Source organism: Pristis pectinata, chromosome 19, assembly GCF_009764475.1.
Source record: "Pristis pectinata isolate sPriPec2 chromosome 19, sPriPec2.1.pri, whole genome shotgun sequence".
NCBI lineage: Eukaryota > Metazoa > Chordata > Chondrichthyes > Rhinopristiformes > Pristidae > Pristis > Pristis pectinata.
In genome coordinates, this window is record NC_067423.1 from 4,259,806 (window position 1) to 4,272,209 (window position 12,404).

The 12,404-nt window shown below is 41.9% G+C and overlaps 1 protein-coding gene across 4 annotated transcripts in view; it reads right to left on the reverse strand.

Annotated features, from left to right (window-relative positions):
- mcm10 (minichromosome maintenance 10 replication initiation factor) overlaps positions 1-12,404 on the reverse strand; it is a 69,865-nt gene that overhangs the window by 48,979 nt on the left and 8,482 nt on the right. For all 4 annotated transcript variants that reach the window (XM_052033505.1, XM_052033507.1, XM_052033506.1 and 1 more), the window contains 5 exons: positions 10,580-10,705; positions 7,910-8,050; positions 6,557-6,728; positions 2,535-2,700; positions 121-285 (listed from right to left, as the gene is read on the reverse strand). In XM_052033505.1, the coding sequence (XP_051889465.1) occupies positions 121-285; positions 2,535-2,700; positions 6,557-6,728; positions 7,910-8,050; positions 10,580-10,705 (770 nt within the window). The remainder of the gene's footprint in view (positions 1-120; positions 286-2,534; positions 2,701-6,556; positions 6,729-7,909; positions 8,051-10,579; positions 10,706-12,404) is intronic.

Below are 12,404 nucleotides of genomic sequence, written 5' to 3' on the forward strand. Positions count from 1 at the left end.
TGAACCCAGAATTGAACAATTGAAACTCTACCAGCTGCAACACTGTGCTGCCCTGGTCCAAAGGTAGAATTTCCTAGCACTTTAAGTTTTATTTTACTGAGGAAATTTCTAATTACCCACCTCATCTGTTCCATCCCTGGGTTTCATAGGATTGGCATTTAGAAGTCCAATGACAGTTCCCGAGTCTGTTTTCCAATGCTCTTTGTGGACGTTTCCAAAGAGGAAGAGGGACAAATTCAAGTTGCTCCGCAGATCACTTAAGTTCCATATACTGAATGTTTTACCCTGAAACAACAAAGATTCTATTTCAACTTTATTGCTGAAGTGCAACTTCAGATCCAGAGAAGCCAGGTCCACACACAAAAAATACACTGAGCGGTGCAGTGACTTAGGTATTAACTCATCTCCAGCCGCGTCAACCGCATTTTCTCTGGCCGTGAGTCCCCATCAAAAAATGACAATCAATTGGTAAAGTAACCACTGGATTAAATTGGTAAATTATTGTCATAGGTACCGAGGTACAATGAAAAACTTGTCTTGCATACCATCCATACAGATCATTTCATCACATCAGTGCATTGAGGTAGTGCAAGGGAAAACAATAACAGGATGCAGAATAAAGTGTTACAGTTACAGAGAAAGTGCAGTGCATGCAGACAATAAGGTGCAAGGTGATGACGAGGCAGAATGTGAGGACAAGAGTCTATCTTATCGTACTAAGGAACCATTCAATAATCTTAGCTGTCCTTGAGCCTGGTGGTACGTGCTTTCAGGCTTTTGTATCTTCTGCCTGATGGGAGGGGGAAGAAGAGAGAATGTCTGGGGTGGGTGGGGTCTTTGATTATGTTGGCTGCTTTACCGAGGCAGCAAGAAGTGTAGACAGAGTCCATGGAGGGGAGGCTGGTTTCTGTGATGTGCTGAGCTGCGCCCAAAACTCTCTGCAGTTTCTACCAGTCCCAGGCAGAGCAGTTGCCATACCAAGCTGTGATGCATCTGAACAGGATAATTTCTATGGTGTATCAATAAAAATTGGTGAGGGTCAAAGGGGACATGCCAAATTTCTTTAGCCTCCAGAGAAAGTAGAGGTGCTGGTGAGCTTTCCTGGCCACAGTGTCTACGTGGTTAGACCGGGACAGGCTATTGGTGATGTTCACTCCTAGGCACTTGGAAGCTCTCAACCCTCTCGACCTCAGTACCGTTGATGTGAACAGGAATGTGTGCACCGTCCCCCCTTTCTGAAGTCCATGACCAGCTCTCTTGATTTTACATTTATAGGAATGGAAAAATTCACATTGCTTCCAAGTCTGTAATTCTAAAGTTGTGGCCAACATATTCTGTAGCTAGCTACAATGTATTTGACCTGGGAGCTGAGTTCTTAAAGAAAAAGAAAACTGTAGCAAACCCCAAATTCTGACTTTAAGCACTGTCCCCTTTCAAGTAGACCAATACAGCATGGATACAGGCCGTTCGGCCCAACCAGTCCATGCCGACCGTGGTGCGCACCCAGCTAGTCCCAATGTCCTGTATTTGGCCCATATCCCTCCAAGCCCCGCCCCTCCATGTACCTATCCAAGTGCTTCTTAAATAATACTGTTGTTCCTGCCTCAACCACTTCCTCTGGCAGCTCGTTCCATATACTCACCGCCCTCTGCGTGGAAAATATTTCTGGGATCTTCTAGAGGGTAATTAAAAGTGATAATCCAAGCTAAATTTCCCCTCATGATGGGTGTCAAAGCAAACTGTAGCACTCTGGGTGAGATCAGTAAACTTTCAAGGGTAAAAATTTCTCTTTATATGCTAAGCATATAGCCCGAAATCGCAAGAAACTGCATAGAGTTGTGAACACAGCTCAGCACATCATAGAAACCAGCCTCCGCTCCATGGCCTCTGTCTACACTTCTCGCTGCCTTGGTAAAGCAGCCAACATAACCAAAGATCCCCACTCATACCCTCTCATTAAGCAGAATGTACAGAAGCCTGAAAGAACGTACCACCAGGCTCAAGGACAGCTTCTATCCTGCTGTTATAAGACTACTGAATGGTTCCCTAGTATGATAAAATGGATTCTTAACCTCACAATCTACCTCGTCGTGGCCTTGCACATTACTGTGCTGCACTTTCTCTGTAACTGTAACATTTTATTCTGCATTCTGTTATTGTTTTCCCTTGTACTATCTCAATGCACTGTGTAATGAAATGATCTGTATGGATGGCATGCAAGACAAGTTTTTCACTGTATCTCGGTACATGTGACAATAATAAACCAATTTACCAATATGATGTAGTAACTTACGTTTGTGGTGCCCTGCTTCTGAAATCGATGCCACTGAAACAAACATCAATGCACATATTTTCTACCTTGCATGTCCGGCAGAATCAAGAGAACAATTTTCTACACCTGAATTTGAAATCTTGAATTGCTTTCTACAATAATTAAAATTTGAATAAAAGAATAATACTTAACCTAAGCAATTAACATTTTAAGCAAAACACAAAAAGATAAAAATATCTCCAAATACAAATATTGGACATACATTATTAGAGCTCTGTGGTGTGATTTTCTTAATGATAACCCCAAATGTCACCCAGTCTGTGTCCTCGAGCTTTTCATTTGCAAGCTTTGAGTGGAGTTGCGAGAGCCGGATCAGCTTTCGACCGTGCATCTTTCTCTCCATCTCTGTTGACGAAACAATTGGATTTCTGGTGGGAGAGAGGCATTTGTAGCTTAAAAGACTCTATTTCTCAATAGCTAAATTTAAAAGATTAATATTTTTAAAAAAATGAATGATTCTAATAAAATTTACAATAACTTTTCTTAAAAAGTTACAATTTCGATTTCATAAAGTTATACAGCACAGAAACAGGCCCTTCAGCCCAACTAGTCCACGCTGACCAAGATGCCCCATCCAAGCTACTCCCATTTGCCAACGTTTGGCCCATAACCTTCTAAACCTTTCCTATCCATGTACCTGCCCAACTGTCTTAAATGTTGTTATTGTACCTGCCTCAACCACTTCCTCTGGCAACTCATTCCACATACATACCACTGTGTGTGTATGAAATATAAAAGTTGCCCCTCAAGTTCCAATTGAATCTTTCCCCTCTCACCTTAAACCCATGCCCTCTTGTTCTTGATCCCCATCCCTTGGAAAAAAACTGCGCACATTCACCCTGTCTGCACCCCTCATGATTTTATGCACCTCTATAAGTTCATCTCTCAGCCTCCTACACTCCAAGGAATAAAGTGTTAGCCTGTCCAACCTCTCCCTTTAACTCAATCCCTCAAGTCCTCGGAACATCCTTGTAAATCTTTTCTGCAGTCTTTCCAGTTTACTAACATCTTTCCTATAGCAGGATGACCAAAACAACCAAAATTTCTAAAATAAACAGAAAATGCTGGAAATACTCAGCAGGTCAAGCTACCTCTGTGGAAGAGACACAGAGTCAATGTTTCGGGTTGCAAGGATCAGGTGGTTTCCAACCTGAAACGTTGACTCTCTTTCTCTTTCCACAGATGCAGCCTGACCTGCTGAGTGTTTCCAGCATTTTCTGGTTTTGTGTTAGATTTCCAGCATTTGCAGCTTTTTTGATTTTTGGAATTTTGATTGCTTTTTAAATCCTTCAACAGGAAAGGTACAGGATACAAGAGGCACCATAAATCCTGAACTGCAGTTGACTATCTTGAGAAGCTTTACTGATCTTACTAGCCTCTTTCGACAATGCTAACCACATCAAAACAAATTTATTGAAGATGCAATACAATGTAGATGTTCTAAATGCATGATCTGTTGCGCATAGTGCTCCATCTAGTGAGTGTATGAAGAACTGTCAAATCTTATTTAATCACAAACTAAATGCAAATTATAAGATTTCTTTATTAGTCACATATACATCAAAACACCCTGTGAAATGCATCTTTTGCATAGTGTGTTCTGGGGGCAGCCCGCAAATGTCGCCATGCTTCCGGCACCAACATAGCATGCCCACAACTTCCTAACCCGTACACCTTTGGAATGTGGGAGGAAACTGGAGCGCCCGGAGGAAACCCACGCAGACACGGGGAGAACGTACAAACTCCTTACAGACAGTGGCTGGAATTGAACCCAGGTCACTGGCTCTGTAAAGCGTTACACTACATTACTGTGAAACCATCTGGTTATGGGATCAAAAACATAGCTAGGTAGGAAAGAATGCTGTCAAGATACAAAGAGTATACAAATAGGCGTTCAGTAGGTAAAAAGAATGAGCTACAAGGTGGAAAATGGTGTATAATAAGGGTAAGTGTGAAGTTTTTCACCTTGAATGAAAGTACAAAAGAAAGTATACTTTTCAAACGTTGAAAAAGTCATGAACATTGGTATTCAGAGGGATCTGAGCGTCCTCAAACATGAAAGCCATAGAGTTATACAGTATGGAAACAGGCCCTTCGGCCCAACTGGTCCATGCCAACCAAGATGCTCATCCAAACGAGTCCCATTTGTCAGCGTTTGGCCCACAGCCTTCTAAACCTTTCCAATCTGTGTACCTGCCCAACTGTCTTTTAAAAGTTGTTATTGCACCTGCCTCAACCGCTTCCTCTGGCAGCTCATTCCACATACAAGTTGCCTCTCAAGTTCCTATTAAATTTTTCCCCTCTCACCTTAAACCTGTGCCCTCCAGTTCTTGATTGCCCAACCCTAGGAAAAGACTACGTGGATTCACCCTATCTATACCCCTCATGTATGCAGCATCATGTTGTCAACTCTGGTTATTTGTGAAGTGTACTTGCCTTAGAATTATAAAGTTAATTATATCCCACCCCAGAGACTTGAGCACAAAAATCTAGGCTGTCACTCCACTGGAGAGTGAGAGTGTGCTGTACTGTTGGACATGCCACCTTTTGGATGAGACGTTAAATTCAGACCTCCAAGGTGGACGTAGGAGTTCTTGTGCCACTAATTTTAAGAGAAGCAGGTTTAACCACGGTGGCCTGGACTATAGTTAACATCCTAATCAACACTTTAAAAAAGAGATTACTTGATCATCAACACATTATGAAACTTGCTGTGTCCAATCTGGCCACTCGGTTTACTGTATTACATCAGTGACTACATTTTAACAGTACTTCAATTACTTTGGCAAGTAGTGAAAGGGATCTGAAAGTTGCTATATGAATGCAAGAGTCACTTCTCTCTTCCTGCTTCAGATGTCTAGTATCTGTTCTTTGCCTTAGGTAAGTTGTTGATTACAGTACTTCTACAACAATGAGTCGTTCTATGCAGGGTCTTAACCCGAAACATCGACAATCCCTCTGCCTCTACAGATGCAGCTCCAAATACTGAGTTCCTCCAGCAGTTTGTTGCTCCAGATTACAGCATCTGTAGTTTCTTATGTCAACGCTTGAATCATTCCATACGTGTTCTACAATGGAAATCTGCATTCTAACTGCCCACATTTCTGATTATCCACTAGTTTTCACCAGCTGAAACTTTGCATCAGATGTTGCTCTAGAACATAGACCAGTACAGTACAGGCCCTTCAGCCCATGATGTTGTGTCGAACTAGTTAAGCTAATGATGCCTAATTACACTAATCCCTTCTGCCTACACGATATCCATATCCCTCCATTCTCTGCACATCCATGTGCCTAAGAGCCTCTTAAATGCCTCTATCGTATCTCCCTCCATCACCATCACTGGCAGTGCATTCCAGGCACCCACCACTCTGTAAAAAAACTTGCCCTGCATATCTCCTTTGAACTATCCCCTTCCCACTTTAAATGCATTCCCTCTAGTCTTAGACATTTCGACCCTGGGAAAAAGATACCGGCTGTCTATCTAAGCCTCTCATTATTTTATAAACTTCTATTATGTCTCGCCTCAGCTTCTGCCGCTCCAGAGAAAATAACCCAAATTTGTCTGACCTTTCTTTATAGCACTTGCCCTCTAATCCAGGCAGCATCCTGGTAAAACCTGGCCTTGGACCAATCTCCACATCATGATTTAATTCAAGTGACCGGAAATTAAAAGTGCTGGTATTGTATCAGATTAGGTAATGTTCCTATTGCCTCCACAAGCCTTCTTGAATTTAGAACATACAGCAAATTGACTACTTTTAACTCTACTGTCTTGGTGGCTCACAATGATGCACGCTTCCCCAGAATACTCAGGTAAGCTGGAAATGCTCCTTAGAGGGATTTAACTCACTTTCTATCACCACTCAGCTTCTTACATTTCCCCCCTCCCTCACCCGCCTACCTTCCCCCTCTCACCTGGACTCACCTATCACCTGCCTGCGTGTGCTCCTCCCCCTCCCCGACCTTCTTATTCTGGCTTCTGCCCTCTTCCTTTCCAGTCCTGATGAAGGGTCTCGGCCCGAAACATCGACTGTTTATTTCCCTCCACAGATGCTGCCTGGCCTGCTGAGTTCCTCCAGCATTTTGTGTGTGTTGCTCCAGATTCCAGCATCTGCAGAATCTCTTGTCTCCATGCCAAGAAACTGGAGCAATTTTCCAACACAGGAACACATTTTAATGAGTTAAAATGAAAACGATTAGCACAGCATCCAATTACAGTACCTTAACCTCAAGCCAGAGAATTTATCCACAGATATATCAGGATTTGTAGCTCGTGACGTTCCTGGCCTTTCAGAAGCTCTTATTGTTGTAGGAAGGTTCTGACGAATTGGATTGGGTTTATTCTGAAGCTGACGTGGCTGCTCATTTGCAGGTTGCGTTTGAGGACTTCTCTCTGTCCAAGAAATTAAGAAACACATTTCACAAAATTTAACAAATACTCAACTTCCTGCCTATAAAGTAGTAGTCGCAACTTAATGTTTTTGAAATGGATCATTCTCAAGTCCGAAGGATCCTTTGTATCCTAACATTACTGGAATGGCTTAATCTCTCTTCCACTACATTATGGATTCTTACATAAATAAAAGCAGAATGTCATTTGGTGCCTTGAGCTGCTCCACTTGGCTTATCCCCCATGTTCACTTTGTGCTTTCCAACAGTATGCAATCATTCTATCTGCCTCATTGGGGCTTGTTTCACCCATTAAGAGGGTATTTCTCAGATTCTCCTTATTCCATTACTCACTCTTTCTCAGTTCCCCACAAGTTCAAAAGAAATTCCTGTTCTCTCTGCATGCTTCCCCATCCTCAAGAGATGAGACTTGCTTTCCTGTAACCTTCAACCCGCTCCCCCCCCCAGCAGTCTTCCCTCAAATAAGATAGGTACAGGGATCTTTTATCCCTGTTTCTGCATCTGAAATAAAGGCCAGTGCATCCCTAGAGTCAAACGCAAAGACAATGGACAAACTTTAACTATATTTTTGCATTTGATGTACTAATTTTTACGTTGGAGAATACTTAGCACTGTATTAGTTATACAGCTTCTATTAGACACATGAAAAGTGTACCACAGTGCACTAATTACTATAGCTAATATTACATATGCACTTTCAATTGCTCTTATATATAACAATCTTACACTCAATAGATCAACACAGAAGAGTTAAGTAGAGCATTATGTTTAGATATTAATCTAACCAAATCCTCACAGAAATATGGTGAACCTATTTATATACTATGTCACTAAGTGCATCTAAGAAACTGTTATATAAACTAAAATGAATCACTATACTATAATTACTAATCAATATTATCACCTAGCCTGCTGAGTCATTCTGAGCATTTTCTGTTTTGTTTTAGACTTTCAGCATCTGCAGATTTTTTGACTTTCACAAATTTTTCTTAACTTCATTCCTGAAAGGAATGGGTCTAAATTTTAGACCAAACCCCATAATCCTGGGCTCTTCAACTAGCTACAACATCACAACACTAGGCAAGCCTGATGGATCTTCACTTGTCATTTCCACATATTTGTATGTAAACATGCCTAAAATGTAAGCAGCAATCCATTTATTACCTGTTGGTGTTCTTGTAGGTTCTGGGGCTTTATGTAGCTTACTTTTCAATAGATCATGTTTAAGATTAGAGGATGACCTGCATCGATCTTGCTGAAAAGAATTACTTTTCTTTATGTTTTGTGAAGTACATGTCCCTTGACCTGTTGAAATACAAGGTTGAAACTAAAACTTAAGGAAACAAGAAGTTATTACTGGTACCATTAGGAAAAATGCTAAAACAGTGCACTATTCAGCAGAAAGCTCACCAGTGCCTCTACTTCCTCAAGAGGTAAAGAAATTCAGTATGTCCCCTTTGACACTCACCAACTTTTACCGATGCACCATAGAAAGCATCCTATCTGGATGTATCACGGCTTGGTATGGCAGCTGCTCTGCCCAGGACCACAGGAAACTGCAGAGAGTTGTGGACACAGCCCAGTGCATCACAGACACCAGCCTCCCCTCCTAGGACTCTCACTGCCTTCGTGAAGCAGCCAGCATAATCAAAGACCCCACCCACCTGGGTCATTCTCTCTTCTCTCCTCTTCCATCAGACAGAAGATACAGGAGCCTGAAGGCACGTACCACCAGACTTAAGGACAGCTTCTACCCCACTGTGATAAGATTATTGAACAGTTCCCTTAGACGATGAGATGGACTATGACCTCATGATCTACCTTGTTGTGACCTTGCACCTTATTGCACTGCAATTTCTCTGTAGCTGTGACACTTTACTCTGTACTGTTATTGTTTTTACCTGTACTACATCAATGCACTCTATACTAACCCCATGTAACTGCACTGTGACCTGTACAATTGGTATGCAAGACAAGTTTTTCACTGTACCTCAGTACAAGTGACAATAATAAACCAATACCAATATTTTTCTGCTTTATATTAAGGATAAAGCCAAACAAATAAGTTTGGTCATCAGGCACATCAAATCCAGATGAAGGCTGCAACACTGTTACCATAAACTTCTACCCACAAAGTCTCTGAGATTGGACACCAAATATCAGAGGCAAAAATATTGGTACTGTTACTGGTCAAGTAATCCAGAGACCTAGTCTAATGATATAGAGATACATGCTCAAATAACATCATGGAAGCTAGCAACTTTAAGTATGGTTAACTGAAATAAATCTGCAATAAAAAGCTAGCATTAACAATAGTGACCATGAGACTATCAGACTGTCATAAAAACCAATGACAATGTGCTTTACCGTTGTCCTTGAGTCATACAGCATGGAAACAGGCCCTTTGGCTCAACTAGTCCATGCCACCAAGATGCCCCATCCAAGCTAGTCCCATTTGCCAGCATTTGGTCCATAACCTTCTAAACCTTTCCAATCCACGTACCCGTCGAACTGTCTTTTAAAAGTTGTTATTGTACCTGCCTCAACCACTTCCTCTGGCAGCTCACTCCACATATATACTACACTGTGTGTCAAAAAGTTGCCTTTCAAGTTGCAATTAAATCTCTCCCCTCTCACCATAAACCTATGCCCTCTAGTTCTTGATTCCCCAGCCCTAGGGAAAATAGAGTGGATTCATCCTATTTATGAAGGACATTCACCCTATTTATGATTTTATACACCTCTATAAGATCATCTCTCATTCTCCTACACCCTAAAGACCTAGCCTGTCCAACCTCTCCCTATAACTCAGTCCCTCAAGTCCTGGCAGCATCCTTGTAAATCTTTTCTGTGCTCTTTCCAGTTTAATAACATCTTTCCTATAGCAGGGTGACCAAAACTGAACACAATAACTAAGTGTGGCCTCACTAGCATCTTGTACAACCACACCATGACCTCCCAACTTTTATACTTTCAACTTATGCCCTGACTGATGAAGGCCAGCATGCCAAAAGCCTTCATCACTGTGTCTATCTGTGACTCCACTTTCAGGGAACCATATACTGGTACTCCAAGGTCGCTCTGTGCTACAACACTCCCCAGGGCCCTGCCGTTCACTGTGAAAGCCCTATCTGGATTTGACTTTCCAAAATGCAACACCTCGCACTTATAAGATATCTTTATTAGTCACATGTACATTGAAACACACAATGAAATGCATCTTTTGCGTAGAGTGTTCTGAGGGCAGCCCGCAAATGTCGCCACACTTCCGGCGCCAACATAGCATGACCACAACTTCCTAACCCGTACGTCGTTGGAATGTGGGAGGAAACCGGAGCACCCGGAAGAAACCCACGCAGACATGGGCAGAATGTACAAACTCCTTACAGACAATGGCCAGAATCGAACCTGGGTCCTTATGGAAGGAAATTTCACTTCACTATCCAGCCTATTCCACATATGACTCTCAATCCCTCTCTGAAATGCTTAGACAGATCACACTGTTGTAACAAACTGCCACACAATGCCGAAGCCCACGTGTTGTTCAGCTTACTAAGGGCCGTAACAGATGGATAATAAATACTTGCATCAGCAATATCAGTTTCTTGCCAATGAAAAATAAAAATCAAATTTCAAACATCACCTAAAAAAAGTACAGAAAAGAGCAAGTGATGAGAAAATAAACAAAGCATGCCAACTTCTGGAATAACAGTGCATCAGATGTCTAGAGTTTAGACTAATACAGCCCCATTTCATGCATGAAACTCCCTTTCTGTGAACCACTCGATAAATCAGGATGATTTCCTCTGCTCTCACCAGGAAATTAATCCATACCCAGTGCCTTCAGCTTGTTGTCAGGCGAGTCTTTTCCAGAACTGGCAATAGAATTTGGTCCATCTGCAACCTTTGTCAACTGCCGCTGTAATTTTTCCATCTGCTCCTTCATCCGTTCAAGTTCCTCTGTGGAAAAAAATACAAGGATACTGAAGGAAGGATTAAATCTCAAACCACATAAATTTAAGCAACATACAAAATGCTGGAGGAATTCAGTGGATCAGGCAGCATCTATGGAGGGAAATGGGCAGTCAAAGTTTTGGGTCGTGACCCGAAACGTCAACTCTCCACTTCCCTCCATATTTCCTGATTCGCTGAGTTCCTCGAGCATTTTGTGTGTTGCTCCAGACTTCCAGCATCTGCAGTCTCTTGTGTCTTCACACAAGTTTAAAATAGGTTCTGGTCTGCAAAAACTTGTGGGCTCGTCTGTTCCACCTCAAAGAAACAAATAAGGCATCTAAAAAGCTTTTAAATCCTCTGGGCACCGCAGCTACTTCACAACCAAAAATAATTTTAAAGATAAATGCGTATAACACAGAAAACAATTTGCCCATGACTAGCTTCCAAAATCAGCAATATCATGACCATATAATCAACTTCAGTGATGTTGGGATAAATTATCCTTCAACAATTGCAGACCACTCCCAAATCCCCAACCATGATGTTTCATTGTACCCGCAGTCAACGTTTATTGCTCATTTGTGACAGTACTGGTGATGAGCTTCCTTCCGAACTGCTTTGGTCCATGTGGTGAAGGTCCTCCCACAGTGCTATTGGTTAGGAAGTTCTGAATTTTGACCCAGTGATCATACAGGGACGATGATACATTTCCAAATCCTGGATGGTGCAGAGGAACTTGCAAATGGTGGTGTTCCTATTTGCCTCCTCTCCTCGTCTCTCCAGGTGATAAGATGCCCTGAAACGTACGCAATCTCTATGGATGCTTGATAGTCAGCATGGACAGAGTGCCAAAGGGCCCATTTCTGTGCTCATTTCTGATACAAAAGCCTGAAAGCGCGTACCACCAGGCTCAAGGACAGCTTCTATCCTGCTGTTATAAGACTATTGAATGGTCCCCTTGTACGATAAGAATGCACTCTTGACCTCACAATCTACCTCGTTATGACCTTGCACCTTATTGTCTGCCTGCACTGCACTTTCTCTGTAACACTTCATTCTGCATTTTGTTATTGTTTTACCTTGTACTCCCTCAATGCACTGTTGTGATCTGTATGAATGGCATGCAAAGCAAGTTTTTCATTATGTACGTGTACATGTGACAATAATAAACCAATTCAATATATGACTCTCTGAATTGAGAATTCAGAGAATTCATAGCATTTCCTGTTCTTATGTCTTGTCAGCTGAGTCTTTTCCAGATCCTTCTTGTTGCTACTTACACAGAAGATTGCAGATCATTGGTTTCTTTTCTAGATTATCCAATGCACAATGAAAGAAAACAATTTATTGATTAGCAATGCACAAGTTACATGTCATGCCAAAATATGCGGAATTAAGAAGGAGTACACCATTCAGTCCCTCAAACCGGCTCCGTTATCCTACAGGATCATGGCTGATCTTCCACTCAACAACATTTACCTGGCCTTTTCTCATGTGCCTGAACTTTCTTGAAAGCACCTGCATTCATTTGTCAGGGGCGAACCCGAGCTTGCAGTTGCCTGCTTCTTTAATTCTTAGTCTCATTTCCGATCTGACGTGTTTTGTGGCCTCCGGTACTGTTACATCGAGGCCCAGCACTAGCTTGAGGAACAGCATCTTATCTTCCATCTGGGATCAATACTTCTAACTTCCAGACACAATACTG